Raw genomic sequence first — 23,908 nt, 5'->3', positions numbered from 1 at the left:
ATATTAGAGATGCTTCTTCTTGAACTACTTATCGAATGTCCACGTTTAGTCCGATAAACAAATGGCATAAAACTGTCTTCATCAGATAACCTAAAATTCTAAAGGACTGTAAACCAAGTTGGCTTCTGACAAGCACAGTCTACTCACCATCGAACCTTCATCGGAGAGCTTCGGATCTAGCTTTTCAATATTTCTCTTTAATTGTATGGGCCGTCATTGAACTCTTTGGGTAACTCATCTGCAAGTCGCTGTTGAGAGTAAGCAGAAACAATCCGACAAAAAACTACTGAGGCCAGATGTTAACTATGGTAAAATGCGTAGGCCTCTACTAACCAGGTCAATCGTAAAATGATAATAACCACGATAGGAGATAAATGAAACTCTTACTAGACTATGAGTGGAATATAGACTTGATAGAGTATCCTTCGGGTTCTCCACTGTTTCATGAATTGTGAATTACCACCGTTTTTCTAAATAGCTACTTGCCTTATTTAACATCCCTTATTTATTGCACGAATACCAAGTACTGTCACATCTATGGTAAAGTTAATGACAGACTGGTTTCCTGAATTTTTTTTAAAAAAAAGTGTAGACCGCAAAATTTAAATGGTTTCAAGCCAAATTCACAAAGTAGGAAGAACAAAAAGAACAGAATGAAACAATGGTGGTTTTCTAGACCAAAATTATCAATATAGAAACACAATTAAAAAATCAGTTTTACAAATACGCAACTTCTCTATGCAGAATAAGTACGAATTACCATTAGAAAATTGTTAAATGTACAACACTAATTGAAATTAAAGCGAAACAGAATCGTTTTATCAAAGGAACTATTATAGACAAGGTTACTGATAAATTATGGAAAGAGACATTAAATCAGTGTTGGAAAAGAAAGTAGAAATGCCGAAATCGAACGAAAAGCAGTAAAGTTAATTTATCTTGTATATCACATATAACAGTTCGCAGGAAAAAAGTCTGTTGGGAGGTGCACTGTATTTAAAAGAGAACATACTAGGATAGGTCATTTTTATGAAAATGAAAATGATTTCAAAAACATAAGTATATTCGATGCTTGATTCGTATATTTTACACAATGTCATATCCCTTGCGGTGGGACAACTTTAGCTCCTGGAATCTTGGAAATAGTCTAATAAAAAAAAAGAATGAAACGAACACAGTGTTATTCTACATAGTAAATGTAATAACATAAACCTATAAATAAACAAATCTATTAATAAAGAAACATTAAAATAGAGACAGGTAATTTTCATATCATTTAAGCAAATACAACGATTGGACCTTTTTGTTTCGCCGTTAGTTGTATACATTAAATAGGAAATGTAATCGAACATACGTATAACATAAAACTGGCAAAATGGATTTCCATAACAAGCACTACGTATTAATGCAGATCCATGTTGCAATTGTATCTCATTGCGAAAACTAGAGTAAAAATCACCAAAAAACAAGGCGAACAATCTAGTTTCCCAGACTTAACGACATTTTTTTTTACTAACAACGATTAATATATTTTTATCTGTATTTGACATTGAAATTTCTGTCTAAAGCTGAAGAACTCTCTGTTCACTTCATGAATTCGTCAAAGCCAGCTGTCTCTGGGATTCAAAAACCAGGGAAGGTTACTAAACTTAAAGTAGTCTATCTCATTATGACCGTTTCCTTATATACACGAAATAGGACAGAAATATTCCTGAGTGAAAAAATGTAGCTTAAAGTACAGAACTACAAAAGCTTCAAGTGAGTGAAATCAAATAAAATTTAAAAGTTGAGTTCATGACTGAATTAGAGCTAGACCACCATGGAAAACTTGGAAGCACTAGACGGCCGTTTCGTTCTAGTGTGGGACTCCTCAACGATGAGCATCCACGACCCCATTCGCGGGATTCGAGCCCAGGACCTTCTAGTTTCATCTGACGATATTATGTACTTAAGAAGTGAATTGCAAAATTAATCTTCAGTATACAAAATCATACGACCCTATTTCTGATACAGATGATCTGATGCTACCTGTAGTATCGGTTATTACGTTAAGCCCATATACCTTATTCTAGGTTCCGGACAGCCCATTCTATTCATCCTTCTTGAGTCACATTCTGACCTTGTTAATTATTCGCTTATCAATCTTGACTGTTTTTATATGAGCGCGTGTGTGTACATTTCTTATCCCATTACTCATCACGTGTCTGTAACTTACTTTTGTGTAACTATAAATATTGATTAACGCTTGTTTAAATGGGAGTTGGTTAACCCGCCATCTCCACTGCGCGTCGTTTTGCTTCGCTCTATATACAAATATTCTACCGCGTTGGTTGAAATATATAAAACATTATTCTCCACCGTCTGTTCTCCTGCTTTATTGGCCACGGCCTTTGATTGGAGACTATAATAGTGTTATAACGTCCTTTCAGGCCTTCCTACACTACGTTGGATTTTTGGCCCGGATTATTATTAAATAATACTATTGGATCCAGTCTTTCTCATTGCGCCGTTGGTGTCATCTCGCGCAGAGGAATCTTCGTTAATCAAGTGAACTGATTTGTAGTTGTTATCTCAGAGAGCGGTTTACAAGTAACATTCCTTTCATAACAACTGTTATTATCTTGTTGTTTAATATACCATTTGTATTCTAACTGTAATTTGTTAACTTTTGGTTTTACTCATAGACAGACACCTAGGATTTTACTGGTGAGCCCGACGTGATTCCAGATTTGTGGTGGATCGCAGCTTATTCAAGATATATCAATACGCAAGGTTATTAATAATATACTTGACAAAGGGAATAAACGTTCCGCTAAGTAAAATGAAAATATTGGTAACAGTTCTCCGCTATGCAATAAGAATAAATAGAATATCATACTTAATGAAAATATGTAACCAAGATAATGATATATAATTTTATTTATTTATCAAATATAGGTTTTGTGTACGTAACTTTGAACCACATACATTGTATGAGGGCTGATAATAATAATACTTGTGCCTAGAATGTAATGGATAAATTGGGATTTAGACACGCTACTTATTGTTTCTGAATAGAATGTTTTAACCATTAGGCCACATATCTCACGGGTTTTTTTAAAAAAAATTAACACAGTATTCAAAGTACAAACTTTTTCAAACCAGAATGTCCACATAACTTCAAAAGGTATGATTTATCTAGAAAGCATTTTACAAATTAACATACTGCTGATTTATGAAACCATTAACAGACTGATAGATGATCTCATGAAATAGGTCAAGTAAAGTTGATTAACTGTTACGCTAAAAATCCCTACTTATTACGCAATTTGTGCTTTAGCAGTCAACAATAACACTGATGAGTTGTACTCCCCATAAAAATATTAGAATACTCATAAGTTTTCATATACAACCAAACAAAATCATAGTAGCTGACTATTAACGACAAAAATTACTGGAATATTTTTAGGAGATTTGCTTTTCTGGTTGATATAACCTAGGACATTGTGACACTTTTACACAGTGAGAAATAATAACTATGAATTAATATTATTATCCCTAGAAACCCACACATAAAATATTCTGAGCTCTAAAAGAAACCGATTATCTCTACAATGAATTTTCTACACAGTTTGGAACAACCCAGTGAATCACTCAAAAAGGACTTTAATAATAGTTTATTCTGGTGTTGTAAAATACGAAAACAATACATTGGATATAACATTCGAACAACTTCCTTAAATTGTCTCTTCCAAACTCCATCGTTTTTCAGTTTCTGTTGATAATCCAACTACCTTTGCCTTTTCCTCTTCTCATTTTCCCCTTCTGTTGGTAACAATCCTACATTGGATCGCCGATACATACTACATATACAGTGAACGAGAACTAAGTTCGAGAAAACCAATATACTGTTTAATGCAGAGCTACCCAGTGCCTTCGTAAAATATGGAAATCAAACATTGAATACATTATTTGCAAATCCTCCATCAGTTGCCTTCTACACGCTTCATGATTTTTTCAATTCTGTTGTTATTGCAATTGCTCTGTTTCTTCAATTCAATCTTCTGCTGGCAAGCATTCCACACCCGATTTTTGCTACATATGATTTATCTCTGTCAGAAGAAGCAGCATACACCACACTTATACCTGTCCCTATAAGTAGCTTACACCATAATATGATTGAACACGATAGGAAGAGTAAATTTTGTGTTCTGAAAAGCTGCATATCAGATCAAGTAAGCTTTTCAATGTTCTCACGCATAATATATTTTCAACTGATACTAATCAACAATGGAATTAAAAAGAGATTACCAGAAAGATCCCTATAAAAAGCTAATCAACAAGAAAACTACTGTGCACTTAGTATAAGCATGTTCATACAGATACAGAAACTAAGATGAATTTCTTATTAGTATGTTGACCGAACCAAATTTAATCACATGTATATTGTTATAATAGTCAGTACTCTGGACTAAACTATCATCGTTGTTTGAGCAACAGCACATGACTTACCTAGACGCGCAATTCTAATCGGGGAATGTAAGTTATATGGACACTTATTGTGATTCTAACTATTGCTGATAAGATTCCGAAGATATCATTAAGAAAGTTTTGGCTCAGAGTTGGAATATTCAAACTTTGTTAATATAAATCAGCTGAACTAAACGAAGTGATGATATACAGTGTTTTAAAAAAGGTGTTTAATTAATAAAATACTAGTGATGAATACCAAAACTCAACAATATCTTTCGGTAAACACACAGCGTAGAGTCAACAATAATATTACACTTAAAATCGAACACAAACCGGAATGTAAAAAGTAACGATAAAACGAAAAAAAGTCTAACCTGACTAAGATCAACATTTGTTAGAGCTCGAATAGCATGTGGAACAGTCCCAACTAATGTAGTAAAATCTTTGCCCAGATTAGTGAGACTTTGTAAAGTAGCCGGTTCGCCATTAGAACCATTCATAATAACAATTTCTTTAGTTTTGCTCAGTGGAGCAGCAACTTCAGCAGCTATTTGCGGTAATGTATCCAATATGAGATTTAGAATAGCAGCATCACCGTATTTACTATAAGCTTCAGCCCTCAAACGCATTCTCTCAGCTTCTGCCCGTCCAACAGCTTCCATAGCTTCAGCTTTAGCAATACCTTTAAGACGAATACCATCGGCCTCAGCTTGAGCTAAAAGAATTTTTTGTGATCTGAAATAACATTTAATAGAAGAATAAACAATCATTTTTTGTGGGTACCATTACCAAGGTTTGACTTGATAACTTCAAATAAATTGAGCATTGGGTAGAATGTTATAAATAAAAATAATATACTTGTAATATCCCAATGAGTGTAAGCCACTTCTTCAGAGAAACGTCAGAAAATCTAATTTTTCTACTCACTGTGATATAACAAATACATTATCACACATCTGTCAGTAAAGTATTTTTACTAGTATATTTTTGGCAAGAACGATAGCAAAAAATATCATCACATTTAGTATACACTATCTATACTATTAAAAGTTACAGGTAAATAACATTTTTACTTTACTATATTTTAGAAAGTACAACAACGAGAAGTACTCATCAAATTAAAAAAATTACACATTAAAAGTACTAGAAAACAATATGAATAGAAGATGGTTAACATGAAAATCTACATCTGTAAAACTGGCAGAACTGCTATGACATCCAATAATTTTATTGAAGAATCTCTTTGCAGTCCGAAAAAAAAGTAGACTGTATCGAGACATGGTACAATAAACCTGTAATTAAAATCCAATGACAGATGTTTTATTCACAGTACACTTTTCATACTACTCTAATGTAATTGAACTAGAATTTTATCTTCTATCCTATAATCGGATATGGTGATCGTTCACTGATTATTAATGAATTAATTATTCACAGTGAAGAATTTTACAATTGTTTTTTTAAAATGTATGATTTTGCAGATAATCTATGATTTAACGGGAGTTGGAAGACTAAATAGAAAACTGGAGAAATAAACGTGCTGTTTATTTCTAAATTGCGATCAACTACATTATGAAAAGGAGTAAATATTCGATGATAGCATTGAACGTTTACTGAACAACAAATTGTTGGCAATTCAGACTAAACACACTTGCCAAGGAAATCTGAAGAATTCTGAGATTTACTTCAAGAATTAAGGAACAGTACATACTTTCTTGTCTGCAGTGGCTCATTAAATAAATACCTTATCCAATGCAATAAAATGCGAATACGCTCACATAACGTCAAAAAAGTCTGGATACATTTGTCTTATTGACTCAAATAGCAATGTAAACTCGAAATAATTAATACAATATGTTTATAAGAATAACAATACAATAATTAATAAGCATTGATGTTAAGGCACTTGAAGAATTGTGATTGGAGGTTTGTGGAGATTGTAGTAATTGTAATAGTTGAATTTATAAGTCAATGTAAGCTAGACCACCATTAGAAACCTGAAAGCACTGGACGGTTTCCAATGGTGATCTAGCCTACAGTGATTCTTGAAGAATTGACAAAAATAGTAATAACAAGTATGAGATGCTTGTTCCCACATTCCTATTTTTCACTTCTTACATCTTTACTAACGTAAAGTATACCAACTTAGATTTAAGTTGTGTCCTATCTGCAGATCAGTTACTCAATTTCTAAATCTCTCACATCTTATATATATATATATATATATATATATATATATATATATATCGCATTTCTTTTAACTTGATTATAATCTAAGTTTATCAAGCAATGCTATAATATACACAAATGAAAGTTCAAGATGGATTTAGTTACCGTGAATAACAAATTGTACAGTCGAGATTAACGTAAGTAGACCGCCCATTTAAGACAGCAATCACTTTCGAAATAGTCTAAAATTCAGTGGAAAGTTGTTACTGAGTTATTTTAATGTATACTTACGATCTCTAAATTACCATTAGTTATTACATTTTGTGATGTGTTATTCAGTACCATTTTGATTATATGATATTAAGTAAATAGAAAGATTTCAGTAAACTATTGCAATTATCAACCGTTTTTGCAGTTGTAAATCACTGGATGGCGTCAGTTAGAGAAATACTGGACAGCTGTTTAATCATGTCATGAAGTTACCCTGTGGGTCGAATTTAAGACTGAGTTGACACGCTACCTTATAAACATCTCAAGAAGACGTTTTCCCCCATATATACACAACAAAGTATATTTACAGAGAAGTAAAGAAGAATACTACCCAAGATGATTAGATTGTATAAGAAGTAACAGGTTTAAGTTTGTAAGTGCACACACTAACTTCTTTTAACTACTCAGGTGAATTAACTCTAAAGTCCATAGCAAAATAAGAACGGTTATAATAAATAAAAAGCTGAAAAGTCAAAATCGTTAGACAACAACTCTAATGTCAAGTTAGCACTTTTGAGAAATGAATATTTAAAAATCAATATTGTGAGTACTCTCATTAGTTTAATGGATATTTTAAAACATAACAATTAACTACATATAAGTTGATAGGACTAATATATTAGTGTGAAACAAATAATGTCATCCAATTCATTAAAACACAGCATACCTATAACCCTCAGCTATTTGTTGTAGTCTATAAGCTTCTGCTTCAGCTGGACGTCGTACAGTAGCATCCATATTCTTTTCAGTACATAATATGCCTTTTTCTTCTATTTCAATTTGTTTACGACGTTCAACAATATTAATGTTCACTTCTTCTTTTCGAATTTTTTGTCTCTCTTTAGCAGCCTAAAGGTTAGCAACAACCCAATAAATGATTTTGATCAGTTACAAAAGTTCAAAACAACTACAATAAATGAGAAACCTACTACCTAACAATATGAAAAGTAATTTGGTAGTACCTTCAGCAGTTCCGTAGATTATATAAATTAGACCAAAGTTGCGTGAATACTTGTTGATATTAGAATTTATAAGTTGAAGAACAATCCACTCATTAGCTACAATAAAATATCGATAATAGCTATATTATTCATGAACTATTCTTACAAATTTTATACATAATAATGTTTTGCCATTTACATTTAATACATTATCTGTTTACTAACTATTTGTATAATCATACTAACCAACTACATTGCTCTGCATTTATTTTCAATCCAAAGCGGATTATAATTCTTGTGTATAATGATGATAGCAAAACTTATTTATTCATTTTAAAAAAAATTGGAATTCTTTAAACAATCGTTTACATTAGTTAGTTGACCTTAATAATAAATTAAACATTTATGGATCGATATCTTGATTAAGTCATGCACAAACCGATAATAACATTCATCTTGAAGGTACCACCAATAATTACCACAACTGACCTAGTTTTAAACATCATTCAAAGTAATTTTAAGATTTAGAGTTGTTCTTTTTTGGTTTACGATTCGTTTAAAATATATCCAGCATGTTACATATGTCTATCAGTCACTTAGTGATCTTATTCATCCTCTTTCCTTCCTTTTTTATTAGTAATGCGTAACGAAATAATAGATACTCAACAAATGTTTGTTGACTTATTTGATTTACACAATCCAAAGTATTGACTTTTGAGCTATCAGGTATATAGATCCAAAACTATATGTTTAAATGTTTACAGTCAAAACCCAAATGTCAAAAGCCTAAAATGACATAATCAACAACACATTTCTTTTATCACGATCAACTATTCTTGCAGTTACAAATACAGAACAGTTTTGCACAATATGTCCTTTTTCAACGTGTCAGTAACTAATATTATAATACAATTCTCAATATTGAGGTATGTTGATGATAATCAACCGACAAAAATGACCATTACAAGGTTCATAATTTCAAGACGATAGGAACCAACTAACTTTCTTTGTTAGCTCTTTCATAATTATGTCTACGCTAGATGATAGCAAAAAGGAAAATACTTTCAATTACTCGTATTGTGGATATTAAATGGTAAAACTGTGTGGAGCACATAAATCTGGTGCCCTCTTGTACCAATATTTATATATTCAAATAAATAAGACATAGTAAAACTTGTAAGTTAACAAACTAGGAAACTGTTTATACAAATTTACTTCAAAATAAAGTAGTTTACTAGTTTGGTCAAAACCCCTCTACTAAAATGTCAAACAGATACATAATGAATAATTACTTCACTTTAATATGGGAAAAGATTCCTCGTACACTCTTTTTGGAATTGCGTACAACTAACGAACTTGAAGGCGTTCACGTATGGTATCGTTAGGTCAAATGTCCGTCTGCACGCTAGCATGGGTAAAATTGAAACATGTAGAACCACAAACGATTTCGTTATAAGTATGACGACAACTGTTGTGTAAGGGAGCAAAACACTTGTGGTAAATGCTCAGAAGCATACTTTTTTATTGAATAAGGTCATGGTTGAGAACTTTTACAACGAATGATAAACACATCAACCAAACATAACTACACATTCGTAGTTTAAGAGAACTATTGGATAAGAATGTACTACATACTTATAACCACGAAGCTAGACACCAAATCATTGTTCACTGATGCTGTAAGATTTTACAAGGATGTCTTTTTATAAATCCCTCAGAAAATCCACTATCTTGATAAAATATTCTGGTTGAGGTACATATACTATAAACAGGCAAATTAAGGTATGATATTAACTTACGAAGTTATCGCCAATTTCGGCTCCATCTGATAATTATAATCTACAGTTGGAGACCTTAAGATCTATTGGTCAAAGGTTACAGTGGTGTAGATGTATTCGTTCTTTGTTTTCCTTTAAACACTCAGTTTAATGTAATTGGATGCTCTGATTTCGTTCATACTTTTGGAAGTAGCATATGTTCAATTCTCCACTGAAATCGACTTTCCCAAACGCATCTGCTTTCTTTCTGATTTATTAATTCTTTTTCTCAGTGTAATGCCATATGTAACAAATTTGAAACGAAACACATGGATATCGAGTCCCATGCAACCTATATGGCTGACCGAATCAGTCACAACAATGACCTTTGATGAAATGGTGATAAGACAACCTGACTGATATATAATATTGACTTAGATCATTCAGCGAATCAACAGCTGAAATTTATCAGTTCCAACCAATTATTATAATAAATAACTGCGAATTAACAAAGTGTATCACAAAAAAATATATGCCGCTTACGTACAACAAAACACCTACACTTATAAACCAGCATTAAATGTAGTTCGCACACAAATCTGTCTAAAAATGCTGAGAAAAAAAAGCTTACTCATAGAGTATAGTGTCCAAAGATATACTCTGTACTTATTTCAATTACCTGTAATTTATAGGCCAATTCAGATTCTGCACGAGCTGTATTAACCTCTTGATCAAAACTAGCCTTCCTCAATTGAAATTCACGACTTGAATTAGCAATATGCGTATCGGCTGAATAACGAACGTCCAAACGACAACGATCACATTCTGCTTCCTAAACAAAAAAGATCGATGATACAACACTGACACTTGGCAGATTGTAACATAATGAGCTTATACCAACTTTCCAGTTTACATTTAAAGTTAAGCTAACTTTGAAAAAGATTTCAAACTTCGGCAAAGGGAAAAACATATTAAGAGTAGAAATCGTGAATATAAACCATTTTAATTAATACTAGATATTTTAGCGTCTTGCAAGTAACGTTATTATGTAGGTGATAGAGTTTTTACTTTTTTGAGATCAATTAATTATAATGACAATAATCAGATATCCCAGGATACATACTGGGAAAGAGATAGCCTAAGATTGTAAAACAACACATGGTAATTTAACAGTAACTTTTGAGTGCAAAAACAACATTTAAACAAACTGCTGGCAAACATTTGACGAGAAATGAAAATATATTTTAAATGCAGTCAGTCAGTCAGTTACAACGTAGGATCTAGCACATATATGCATCGGTCAAAGTTGCCACACCCCATTAGCACAACAAGATGAACACCAAATTCATAGAAGTAGTCACTTCAATGGTAATGCATAAAAGAAAGATTATGTATAAGGATATAACACAGGAACAAGGAATTAGAAAGGTATAAAGTAATTTTAGTCTCATGGTTTTAGGGAGGACAAAGAGTGTATACACCTACGCCATTGTGATCGGTTCTGAGCCATGTCACACAGAGTATCCAACCATTGGTTACGATAGTCACGCGGATTCCAACTAAGTAGTCTGCATCTACCAGCATGGCTCAGATAAGAAGTTAGTGACTTCAAGGACTGATGCCACATTTTGTTTTGGCCGCCCCTAACTTTCTTCCAACCATCCCCAACACCAGTCAGCATTGTGCGTCATAGTAAACGGTGTTATTTTAAAGACAGAGGCTATGATAGAAACAGTAATGTATTTTACACTCACAGTTAAACAAGGTGCCCAAGATAGAACAGAGGGGTGTACAGAACTGCTGATGAAATAAGATTTAATTAATCAATAAACACTATTTTCATGGCATAAACTTCTGAATAAATAAAATGTCAAGAAGAAGATATGCCACTGTAGGTAGTAATGTAATATTAATCGGTGTCAGACACTCTTCAGTCTCAAATGTTACGTTTACAAATACTCAGTAACACAATAAAGAAATTGGATTGATCAGTTTTAATATAGAAGACAACGTGCGAGAATTTATTGTTAAATTAAACTGCATGAAACTACAATCTTAAAGTTTTACTGAGAACTATTTAACACGTAACGTAATATTTTATTGCTCAGTAGCAGAAGACAGTAAACAATAACATTTAAATTTGAAGCTTCCAACTGCTGAACTACACTTTGAAATAAAAATTAAGCACCTAATGTTACATCTATTCACTATCAGTCTCAGTCAGCAACAACGTAGGACTTCGTACGTACGTACATCATTTCAAGTTGCCATTACACATTCAAACATGAAGTTAGAGAAAGTCTTTCCTAATTCGGGTAAAGGGAAAATGTCTTACGTCAACATTTACGAGAGAACTAGAGAGTCCAATTCATTAAGAAGACATAGTAGAATCTACAGATTCGCGTTAAACAATTTTACCTACCTTCCACCCCACAGAATGAATCTAGTTAAAGCTCAATAGCTTGTTTCCATATAAACTTTCTGAATTTCAGAAAACCAAGATTTCCTAAAGTTATCAAAGTCCAGACAATGCGGAGCGGCGAATAAGTGGTTAAGGTGTTCGACTTTCATTTACCAAGTCCCATTTTTAAACCCTACACCTTCTACTTCAGTTTGGGCGACCAAACAATATCATTCAGCCCCACACAAAATGTGGCTTATATCCAAGTATCCGGTAAATGGATTCATTGAAATTAGAAACATAAGACAATGAAAAAAGACGGACAATAACGTCAAAGGATAATTGAGAAACTCTTAATCGACTTCCGGTTATCTAAGAGAATCTCACTCATTGTGAAATACAGTAATCTTGGACCCGACCCCGTAAGAGTGCGAAGTTGTATGTACCTGAGTAATCCTAAACTAGGAAGAAACAGAATGTTGATCAACTTTGAAGTGCTCTTTATCAGTCAAAACTATTTGTCTTCAAGCAATACTACATCCAAAAGACGGGATAAAGCCTGATACATGAAGATTACGAAGTCCAAACAAATACATACCCTCACAAATAGTGCAGTAAGTCCCTAATGAGACCACTTGAAATTAAATCAGTTGATAGTCCTAAATTATGAATAAAAATCTGGAGGAAAAATCCTGACTTCATTCGAACATCACAAACCCAGAAACTGCACAGAAAAGTGTTCGTTATTGAGGAAATAAATGAACTATTTTATGTCTTTTTGGAATTCATCGTAATACAAAATACAACTTCTATAAAATACTTGAAATGATTCAATCCATAGAATAGTTCCTTCAGAGTCTGCCCTCATTGTTGACCTGTTGCAGTAAAAATACACAGAGTTGTCATTTATTTACTGTCAGATCTATCAATAGACTTATTTTATGCTTGTCTAGTGTTTGTTGACCTGAAGATATTAACTCTCCTATGGAGAACAATGAACGCTTCTTATCTTTTTATAGGCTGATTAACAGAAAAAGAAATACACGAGGTAATGAAAACTGATGGTTTTAGTTTTTGTAACTTAGTTACACGTACTTACTAGAAATAAAATCCATGAGTCTAAAAGTCAATTATGAGCACCATATCAGGCAGCTGAGATAGATTCAGTCAGTCAGCTAAAACGTAGCTCCAGACACATATATGCATCGGTCAAATTTGCTATACCTCATTAGCACAACAAGATGAACACCGGATTCATAGAAGTAGTGATGGTAATATATAAAAGAAAGATTACATATAAGGACGTAAGAAAGAATTAGTTCGTGGAAAGAAAGATATGAAGCGACTTTAATCTCTTAATTTAAGGGAAGACAAAGAGTGTATACACCTACGCCATTCTGATCGATTCTGAGCCATGTCACACAGAGTATCCAACCATTGGTTACGATAGTCACGCGGATCCCAACCAAGTAGTCTGCATCTACCAACATGGCTCAGACTACAAGTTAGTGACTTCAAGGACTGATGCCACGTTTTGGTTTGGCCACCCCTAACTCCTTTCCAACCATCCGCAACACCAGTCAGCATTGCACGTCGTGGTAGCGGTATTCAGGCATACGTAACACGTGGCCCAACCATCTCAGTCGATGAAGATTCACAACCTCATCAACTGATTTGCCATCACTCCCTAATACCCTGCGTCTAACCTCACTATTACTTACTCAGTGATCCCAGAAGATGCCAGCAATATTTCTAAAGCATCTGTTGTCAAATACTAATAGCTTACGGGTATCTTCGACTCTTAATGGTCACGTTTAGCAGCCCTAAAGTATAACAGAACGGACTGACTGAGATAGATTACACCGATATATACTTTATAACATTGGCTGTTTCATTATTAACATAAGACGTCGTCAAAAGCTCATTAATAAAAAGAGCTTAATATACAATATCTGAGTTTAGGTACCGATGTATCAAAACATAAAGCGATTGGTGTCAAAATAACATTAAATACTGAATTTTTATTTAGTAATTAGAAATAATAAATAAAACTGGATGAGGTCAGTTGTTAACATTCACTGGTTTTTCAAAGCTTATCAATTGAGTAAGCAAGCATATATCACTTTATGCTACCACATCTAATTTAATAAAATAATAAATGAATTATTGACCAAGTACGTGAGTATGAGCCACAGTCCTAAGTGTGAGGAATCATGACACTATCCGGTGGCCCAGATTGAAGTAAATGAAGTGGGGTTCTAACCTAGGAGCCTATAGCTGAAAACCGAGCACCACGACCAGTACACCAACACTTCACATCAGCCAATTTATCCTATTAGGAAGATATGACTCGGGAAACTATAAATTAGTGAGACAAAGACAAAAAACGTCATGAGAAACTTAGAATCTTAATAATTCGGTGAGTACAAAGGAATTTTCATATATTTTGTTAGGTTCCAATAAGCATAATGAATGGTAACTTTGGGATCCATTTATGGACCAATACTATGTGTATATTTTTATCGTATAATTGTTAAATAACTAAACTGTTTATATTCATGTCCCTCTTATTATGAGCTTTATTTTGACCTATGAACTATTATTATATGATTTACCATTCTTGAATTATGCCCTGTCTATTAATTAATACATCCCACATTCACAGCCACATTTGGCCAAATTTTGTATAAATGTTGTTTCCTATTTCATGGTACGGTGTGGTCTGGTTGGTATATAAACCCAGTATGCTTGATATAAATGATTCATATTGCAGAGGTTGAGATTGGTCTTCTGGACTTAACTGACTGGGCTAGGCGGAAAGCAGGACCAATAAGTACTCTAGACTGCTCGTACGGTTTTATGCGTCACTGGTTCGATCGATAATTCACCGCTGTCTAATTGGCGGTTTCGTTACGTTATACATTAACGGGGCACACATGCCACAAGTTATAACATATTTGCACCCATAAAACTATTGCAAGGTATATGGTTAATCTGAAATGACCAATAAATAATCAAGAACATTCTATTGAAAGATCTAATAACACTGCATAGAAAGAATACCTTGATTCCAGCATCACGTTCTGCTTCAGCAACTCCGATGTCAGCATCTCTTTTGACGTTCGCTGTTTGTGCACGTCCCAGAGAATTTAAGTATTCCACACGATCATAAACATCTTTTATGGTAAAACTTAATATCTCAATTCCCATTCGTCCTACATCTGGTGCTGCCACCTCTCGAACAAGAGCAGCAAACTGATCGCGATCCTAAAACAAAGAGGATACCCGTTAATCCCAATTACTGATATATATATATATATATATAAACTTTAGAAGCTTTAAGGAATACGTTAGAAAGGCCTTCATAATGTACTTATAATTTGGATTCCATTGTGCTTACAAACTAGAAAAGCTAGTATCTAATGTCACATTCTATGGGATGTCCAAGTCCACAATAGGGAATCAGGAGAACTACACAACATGCTAAGGTTAAGTTTGCCTTTTGTCTTAATTTCATCAAAATCCAAATCAAACATAAATGTTCAACAAATAGACCGAGCCCCTATAATTGACTCCCTAAGTTTCTCTTACTTAATTATGATATGAGAGTTAGGGCTACTGTACAAAATGGGGAGATCATTAGTTTCTACTTCGATTTTTGAATACTGGTAAGAATTCTAAAAGTGATATATCGAGGTTATTTAAATAGGACAGTTTCTAAGATTTTAGAACTAACGACGAATGAATACTTATGAGCAAACAGGTTGAGATTGATGTGGAACATGTAAACATTTACGAATGCAATGAACCGGTTTGCCCTGAAAACGTTTTTAGTAAAAGAGAAGGAAATATTTCATTAAAATGACGGCAACATATAGAATTTGGATTCGGCTGACGTATGACAAAATTCTGGTACATATAGTCTGATACTTTTTAACAGACATTATTAGCAGCTTCAACGAAAAATCAAATGGCAACTGAGGAACATGAATTGTAATTGACAGGAAATGTAAGACCTAACATGCGATTTGTTGATTGAGAATCAAATTCAACAAGGGTTAGCACTACACATACCATATAAATTTCAATATCGAAAAAAATTCACAAATTATCAGCAAAAATGCATCGAAGATGTTTTTCGACCAGGATAATTTGCAAAACGCCGAGTCTGTAGAGCCTAACCACGATTTTTTAAAACACTTTGCTAAATATAAAGTACCACACACGAACAATGCTGTGCTCGTATAACCTTTCATAAAGATTAAAGTTGGTGAAAAAGATAAAAACTAACACGATAGATGGCTTCCACTGTCAAAGTGCCAAGTATAGCTCTTAAATGTCCTTCCATCGTTTGAAGTATAGTGTTTTGAATATCTCGTTGTTTTTTCCCTAAAAATTGTTGACACGCTGCCTCAAGCAGTTTGTCATCCCGCATCACCTTGACTTGTGCCACGCCTATCAATGAAAAATATAGTTTAAAGACCAATCCAAACCAACAAGTTACCTGTCACAGTTAAAGGAACACCTTCTGATGTTTCCACGTTCTCGCAGACTGGATTTAGAGTCATAACTCCTAGAGAAATTCTGGAGGTCTGATAATAACTCAAGAGATTTACTTTTGAACCTCAGTGACAAGCCACCAAGCCCAACCCCACCCACCAATTATTGTACGCACTTTCGCAGCTCCACAGCATCCACCTTTTAATACCAAAAAGTGACCATTATTTTGACTCAATAAAATCATTTTACATTCCACTAAACGCAGCGACATCTTATAACGGCCTTATCTGAAAATACTATCATGTACAAGCAAAAAACTGCCACCACATATATTGACTTTAAAATGATACTACTTAACATGAACTGCCACTATCAGATAAGCTGGTTTTTCCTTCAGCAAATATTATACTCTACATTATCTAACTGAATGATAGCGATCTGACAGCCAGAGACATATAACAAATTTTAAATTTAAAAAAAACTTATAGATACGTGATGTACAACCTGAATTAACTGCAATACTTACATACAGACCAAAGTAATCCACCAGGACAAACAAAACTACGAATACATGTATCGGAAAAGGATTGCGATAAGGTAGCTCTGATTTGCAGACTATTGGACTTAACGCATCTTATCAGAAGAGCTAAGGCTTACAATGTGCGTATCTCTACTGAAAACGATCTCCACTTATAAAAGGTAATTGCTACACTAGTGTAAAACAGAATCATATTAACAAATCAGGCACACTGTCTCAGGTTAAGTGTCATGCTGACGTTACAACTAGTGACGTATATGATAAAATAATCAGCTAAAAGATGGTTATAGTGATTTAAGCAAAAAAAACTAATCAGTATACATATTTTGTGCCAGAGGCACATCAAACCTAGATGGAACCGGAAAAGCCAATAACCCTACAGCTGGTCTTAACCTGGATTTATGCTGACTTAAATATACCGCATAAGAGCAAGTTAAGTAAATAAACCCTTTTTAGTGTTGATTGACATTTTAGAAAAGCCGTCAACGGAACCCTATGAATAGGGCTAAAACGCGCTTGTTCCAACAAACATGATCAAAAGACATACATTAACATGCTTAAAAATGAATAAAACACCTATGCGAGAAGTGATTTAACCTCAGTAGTATACTAATCAAGACCCCGACATCTATATATTGGGGCTTTTCCCCAGTCATACAAAAACTCATATCTCCCCCGAAGTTCTGTTTGAACATTAGAGGAAAACCCGAAATTTCTCAAAATATTTTGAGGTTCTCCTCGAAATAAGCTGAAATTTCGGTAAAAATCCCAGACCAGGGGAAATTTAGGGGGTTTGTCGCATTTTCCCAAAATCGGCAGATTAGGACATTACTGGCGGAATGTCAAAATCATCACCACTTATGTTAAAGTATCCTCATATATAACTATCGACACCAAATATCTTGTGTAATACTAATTATGACACGAGCAGTTACCGGAAATAACAAGGGCTTCACTGGGCCCCACTGTATGTATATTCCCCATTAATTCAAGTCGAAAAAGTGCAAATGCCGAGTATAATTATGCTTAGTTTATAAAAACAAATATTAACGAAACATGTACTTTTAATTATACTCTCATTTATTTCAATAACAAAACCTACACACGAACTAATGTTAAAGAAAGCACTAATTGGCTCGATGCACACGTACAATTTATCGCAAAGGCGTTGCATACAAACATGAACCGTTCATCCCATGGACAACAGGTTAGCTATCACATTGCTCCCCATGAATCGACAAAAACCTCGAAATCTACTGCGACGTAGGAAACACTTATGGGACTTGTTCCTATCAACAGGCCACGAATCGTTGAAGTGCGAATATCCAAAAATCTGTAGTATATGTAAAACGACCAGAAGCTGCACCACTTACAATCGACAAGTGACACACGATAGCCGAAATTGCTCAAAACTATTGTTTTCGTACATTAGGCTAAAACTTTAGCGTAGTAATGGAATTCCTACTTGATCGTATCACAGAAACTCAGATATACTGGCTTATTCGGACACAACCAGATCTGGGATTTTATCAAACTGTTTGAGCAAAGTCTACTCTTCAGTTATGGACAATAACACTTCTTGTAGCCATTCCACTGAGATACCAGCTATAGTGTCTACACATCTGACTAGGGGTGCTGTTTTTTAATTGTCCACTGACCACAGACCTAGTAAGACACCAGGTCCTTATGGACTAGACACACAACTTCTGTCATCTTTCGCATACACTATTTCAGAAACACTCACGATGACGTTCAACATGTCTGTTTCGCAAATTCAACCCTCTACGGATTGAAAGGATGCTATCGCCAGCCTTATATTTAAATGTGGAAAGAGACGGATGATGTCTGACTACTGTCCTGTCACTCTAATCAGTATAGTAATCAATTCATTTTAGAATATAACTGTGGCTGGGTTACCAAGTCACATAGAAACATGCAATATGTTAACTCCTGAGCAATACTGGCTGCTTTCAAAATAAACATCTATGCCTAACTAACTTACTAGTTGCGAGAGAAAATTGGACATCCTGGTTAAAAGTGATGTGCTCCAATGCACCATTTCCAGTCCCTTGACTTTTCTACTCTACATCAGCGAACTACCGAGACTACATAAGTTTTCGATATTGTTATTTGGAGACGATGCCAAGATCTGGAAGAAGTAAGAAGTAGGGCTGGTTAACTTCATATTCAAGCTGACCTAGACGAGTTAGTTCTAGAAAATGTGTACTGATGCACAGTGCACGCGGCAATGTTTATCAGTATGTTGTCGACAGTATATCACTCATCTCAAGCCACTTTTTTCTTTGACATAGTAGGTTGTTGCTGATAATATCCAGCCAACGGACATCCACTATCTTGCTTAAACTATTGTTCATAAACACTCGTACATTTTTTGATACGTGTCGTCGTTCTTCGCATTTCAATTCCGTATAATAGAACCTTCTTGATGTTGAAGATTTTGAAGACTATGACTTGGATGTTGGCTCACAGTCGTTTTCAGTTCTCTATGTTTTCGAACCGTAGGAATACTGTCCTTGCTTTTCCAATCCTTGCATTCACGTCTTCATCAGATCCTCCTTCATTACCAGTGATTCTGACCAGCTACGGAAATCTTCCCACCCATTCAATAGGTTCTCCACCAATTGTGAATAAGTTCGTACTCGCAGTGTTTATTTCAGTGTCTTTTTTTTCTTGTGAATGCTGAGGCCAACTGTTGCAGTGGTTGATGCTAATCTGGCTGTTTTCACATGCATCCACTGCTGTTAATGTAATAGAACAGCTAAGTCTTCTAAAAAGTTCAAATCGTATATTTGCATCCAGGCAGTCCATTATACTCCGTGCTTCCTCTCAGATATCGGGCTCTTCATAATCCAGTCAACCAACGGAAGTAAGAGAAAAGGTGAGAGTAAACAGCCTTGTCTTACACCATTCTTTACTCGGAGTTCATCTGTCTGCTAACCTCCAGGCACCACTTTTCACTGTAGTTGCTTTTCTCTCAAAAAGACTCGCTCTAGTAGAGACAAGGATTTCTTCCTCCGGACGAGATTGTTTTGCAATCTACCCAACCATGAAGCATTTTCGACACATATCGGAAGGCAGAGAATTCACAAACCACTGAACAATGCACTAAAAGCTAGAGCCGATAAATGCTCACCCCGAGATGTCCAGCACCTTGACTATACGTCGCAGTTCACAAGTTCTATCCGGCATGTCAAAGGTCAGCAAAATCAGGATGCAGATGCATTATATCGACTAGAAATGAACGTGATACTACAGGCCACAGGAAATTCCGGGACGTTGATTGACAAACAAGATGAGGCTGATGGACTACGAGGCGTACTTACAACAAACATCTCTAGTCTCAAACTAGAGCAGTTACCATCGCCTAATGATGGCATTCTGAATTACTGTTGCGGTAGTGTCAAGTAGCAGTTGACTATGATCATCACTACAGATCGATTGTGCGCCAACTATCAGGTTAAATCCCTCCGTAGGATAAATATCAGGAGGACAGTTGAAGATTGTAGTCAGGATATATTTGTTGGTGATCTCGTGGTACCGAAGTAATACCGAAATTGTGCCGAATTTTATAGGCGAGACTACTGTGCCTACGCACGTTCAAAGTTATAAACAGTGGGAATAGTCTGTTTTTAGTACAATTAAACAAAGGGGTACGGTAAAATAATCACTTGTATAGTTGGTTATAATAATAAATGTTTTTATTACACCAGTCGCTCTCTCTTCATAAAAGTAGATCACTGCACTGTGACACGACCAAGATAATGCCGCGACATTTCGCCCCCATAAGTACCCAAAACTAATACTTAATAACTTTCATTCTTTGTCTCATTCCGGTGCAAAAGCTTCAGTTAAACTAATGAATGCCAGATATGTACGGCCAAATTCACAAAACGATGTACACAAGTGGTTTAGAGAGTGTTCGGCGTGTCAGCGGTCAAAAGTTAATCGTCGCACACATTCACCGACCAGCGTCTTCCCACATTGAAATGTACGTTTCGTCCATGTGTATATCAACTTTGTAGGCCCTTTACCGTGTTCGAGTAATTTTGATCATCTGTTTACATGCATAGAATGATTCACGAGATTCGCTATAGCCCCACCGATAACGGACATCACAGCTGAAAGTGACCAGGGTTTCCATGCAGAACTGGGTGACATCCCATCAATCCTTTACCAAGTTTCAGGACTGGACATACAAACGCTATTACTCAATATATAAACATCAACTTTAGAGACAGGTACATATTTTGAAACCTGGAAGGCAACGTATGTTCTTCTCAAACACATATCAGGACCATGAAACCTGGTCGAAAACTACGGACCTATAAATATCACTCCAGTTATTTCACCTACTTAAGGAAGATCTAATAGACCCGCCACAAAAACGGCTCAATTAGAACAAGGTCCTGCAGTACATGTCTGATAAACTTTTTCACGAGGTTGCTTGCATACGTGACCAAAAGAAACTAGTGGTTATACTATATTTCGATATTAAGAAAGCATTGATAACGTACCTCATATTCTTCTTATCAACAGACTTCAGTCATTTGGAATCACAAAACCTCTATTGCAATGGATCAAGTCTTTTCTCACAAACAGATACCAAATAACCAAGATTAACTTTACAACATCTTAACCTCGACCAATAACTAGTGGTATTGTGCAGGGTCCATTGATCTTTACAATCTACATCAACAATATATGAAAGTGCTTTAGCACAGGTAAGATCTACCTCTACGTTGATAATTAAAAGTTACCTATAAAAATGTCGTTTGCGATGTACATAGTACCATGCAAACAATGTAACATAAACTCAACGTGGTAGGCAATTGATGCGAACGCTGGAGGTTAGAGCTCAACACAGAGAAATGTGGCTGGCTATGTATAGGAGACACGTCTCTCAAAATAAAACTAGTACTTAACGAGAACACATTGCCCAGACTGACATTAGCAACTGACCTATGGGTACATTACTCACACAGTTCTTACTTCTCTGAACATGTCTCTACTAAAGCATCCGAAATGCGAAAATTGCTTGACTTCATTCTTCATAATTTCTATCAAAATGAATCTAAAATCACTCTTTATAAAGTCTGTGTAGGACGTATCGTTGAATGCTAATCGTTTTTATTTTTCAACCTACGCCTATCCGATACACTTGAGGTGGAAGGAATACAACGCGATTTCACTCGCAAAATACTTAAGAACGACTCACTCATGCATACAGTCCAAGATGCCAAATCTTAGGACTAGAACCTTATCGGAAAAGAAGGCTTAGGTCCAATTTGATTCTCTATTTCAGACTCCTCAAAAACCTTATTTATTCCACATATAATATAGCTCTTGCCCAAGACACAAATGAATACGACCTTTAAGACAAAGTATCCACAGTCAAAGTTGAGAAATACAAATCAAAAACTCGGAAAAACTTCTTCCTCATCAAGTATGCATTATTATAGAACAGTCTTATCTCTGAACTACGAATGACAGATGAATTACACACGTTTGTAAGTCTTATTGATCAAGCTCTCACTTGCACAGATCTAGCACAAATGGACACATCTGCATCCCACTCAGACATTACGGGCTCTCTACATGTATAGACCGAATTGCCTCCTTTTCCTACTTTATAGTTGTATTAGATACTTTTTCCTCCCTAATTTTGTACTTGAAGATGCAGGTAACTCATTGGTCCTATCGATATTCGGTCGCTAAGATACGCTTACTACTACACTGAAAAGTCAAAAGAACCGCACAATCGACTGCCTACTACCAGTGGTCTTGCATCTATAGAACATGCTACCCTTCAACCGGTTATGATAGATCAAAATGACATCAACAACAGGTTAGTGTGAGTGGCTTCTTGTTTATTCTTCATCAGCTTTTTACTTTCCTATACATTGTGCTGACCTGCCATTAATTTTAACTCAACACTGGTTACCTTATTTATGACTTATATATTTCTATACTCTTCCTCCTACTTTGGTAAACAACTACCTACAATATACCCTTCTTAAAGCCTATACTCTGATTGGCAACCTATAGTTTATAATATAGTCAAATAAAGCATTGCATCGATGCCTTATCGATAATCCATCATTTTAACTGCCTGATAAACTTGTAAAATGGTACTTATAGGAATAGTGTTTTCCAACATGATGTAAAACACAGAGCATTGTGTGAGGTATGATATATATCCAAAAATAAGCTTAAATTAATCTATAATCACAAAAAGAGGGAGGGTGGAGTTACTGACCAGCAAGCAACGATGGTGAGGGCGATGAATTCAATCCACCCATGCTTGTGAGGCAGAACATTTTGTTTGTATCAGGCTATTTATGTTTGAGAACAGGCCAACCAATCTGTGATATTGAGGTTGTTCTCCTACTCTCACCATTCAGATTCATGTTTCCATTTTTATGCTGGACTAGGTATTCTACTTAGACAACCTATAACTTTCTAACTCGGACTTTTACATTAAGACTGTGTAGCAGGCATCGGATTGAAAAAAAGTTGGACAACAAACCACATAGTTATTAGTTTTCTTAACACTTTTACTCTCTATATGCCCTTTCTGATCTAATAACCAGCCTTCCTTATTCGAATCCTGACTTCCCTTCCTTCATTTGAACTTACTCCACCTTGCTAAATATCACAACTCATTACTGCATTCTCTCATATGGAGCCTCTGATCACATTTCTCTCTAGCTACAAGAGCTAATATGAATTTCATCTAATATTTTATCATACCTCTGTCTGTTCCACTACAACATGTTAAGTATTGTTTATCGTTCATATCCGAAAGACTTGATGCTCCTCGGTTCCTTTTTTTAGAATCGTGCTCTGAAGGCACAGCTGT

General features: G+C 35.0%; 1 protein-coding gene across 1 annotated transcript; it reads right to left on the bottom strand.

The window, feature by feature from the left end:
- Positions 1-578: 578 nt before the first annotated feature.
- FLOT2 (Flotillin-2) lies at positions 579-18,031 on the bottom strand. The gene is made up of 9 exons (XM_051217787.1): positions 17,964-18,031; positions 16,607-16,688; positions 16,495-16,574; positions 16,282-16,445; positions 15,054-15,257; positions 10,269-10,421; positions 7,559-7,740; positions 4,827-5,187; positions 579-1,147 (listed from the first exon to the last, which is right to left on the bottom strand). The coding sequence occupies exons 3-9, from the start codon at positions 16,556-16,558 to the stop codon at positions 1,097-1,099; spliced, it is 1,179 nt and encodes a 392-aa protein (XP_051073964.1). The 5' UTR covers positions 16,559-16,574; positions 16,607-16,688; positions 17,964-18,031; the 3' UTR covers positions 579-1,096.
- Between the last annotated feature and the right edge of the window lie 5,877 nt (positions 18,032-23,908).

The sequence above is a fragment of the Schistosoma haematobium genome, chromosome 1, assembly GCF_000699445.3.
Source record: "Schistosoma haematobium chromosome 1, whole genome shotgun sequence".
Lineage (NCBI taxonomy): Eukaryota > Metazoa > Platyhelminthes > Trematoda > Strigeidida > Schistosomatidae > Schistosoma > Schistosoma haematobium.
The sequence above is the reverse complement of the archived record's forward strand: the minus strand, read 5'-3'. Positions and strand labels throughout refer to the sequence as shown.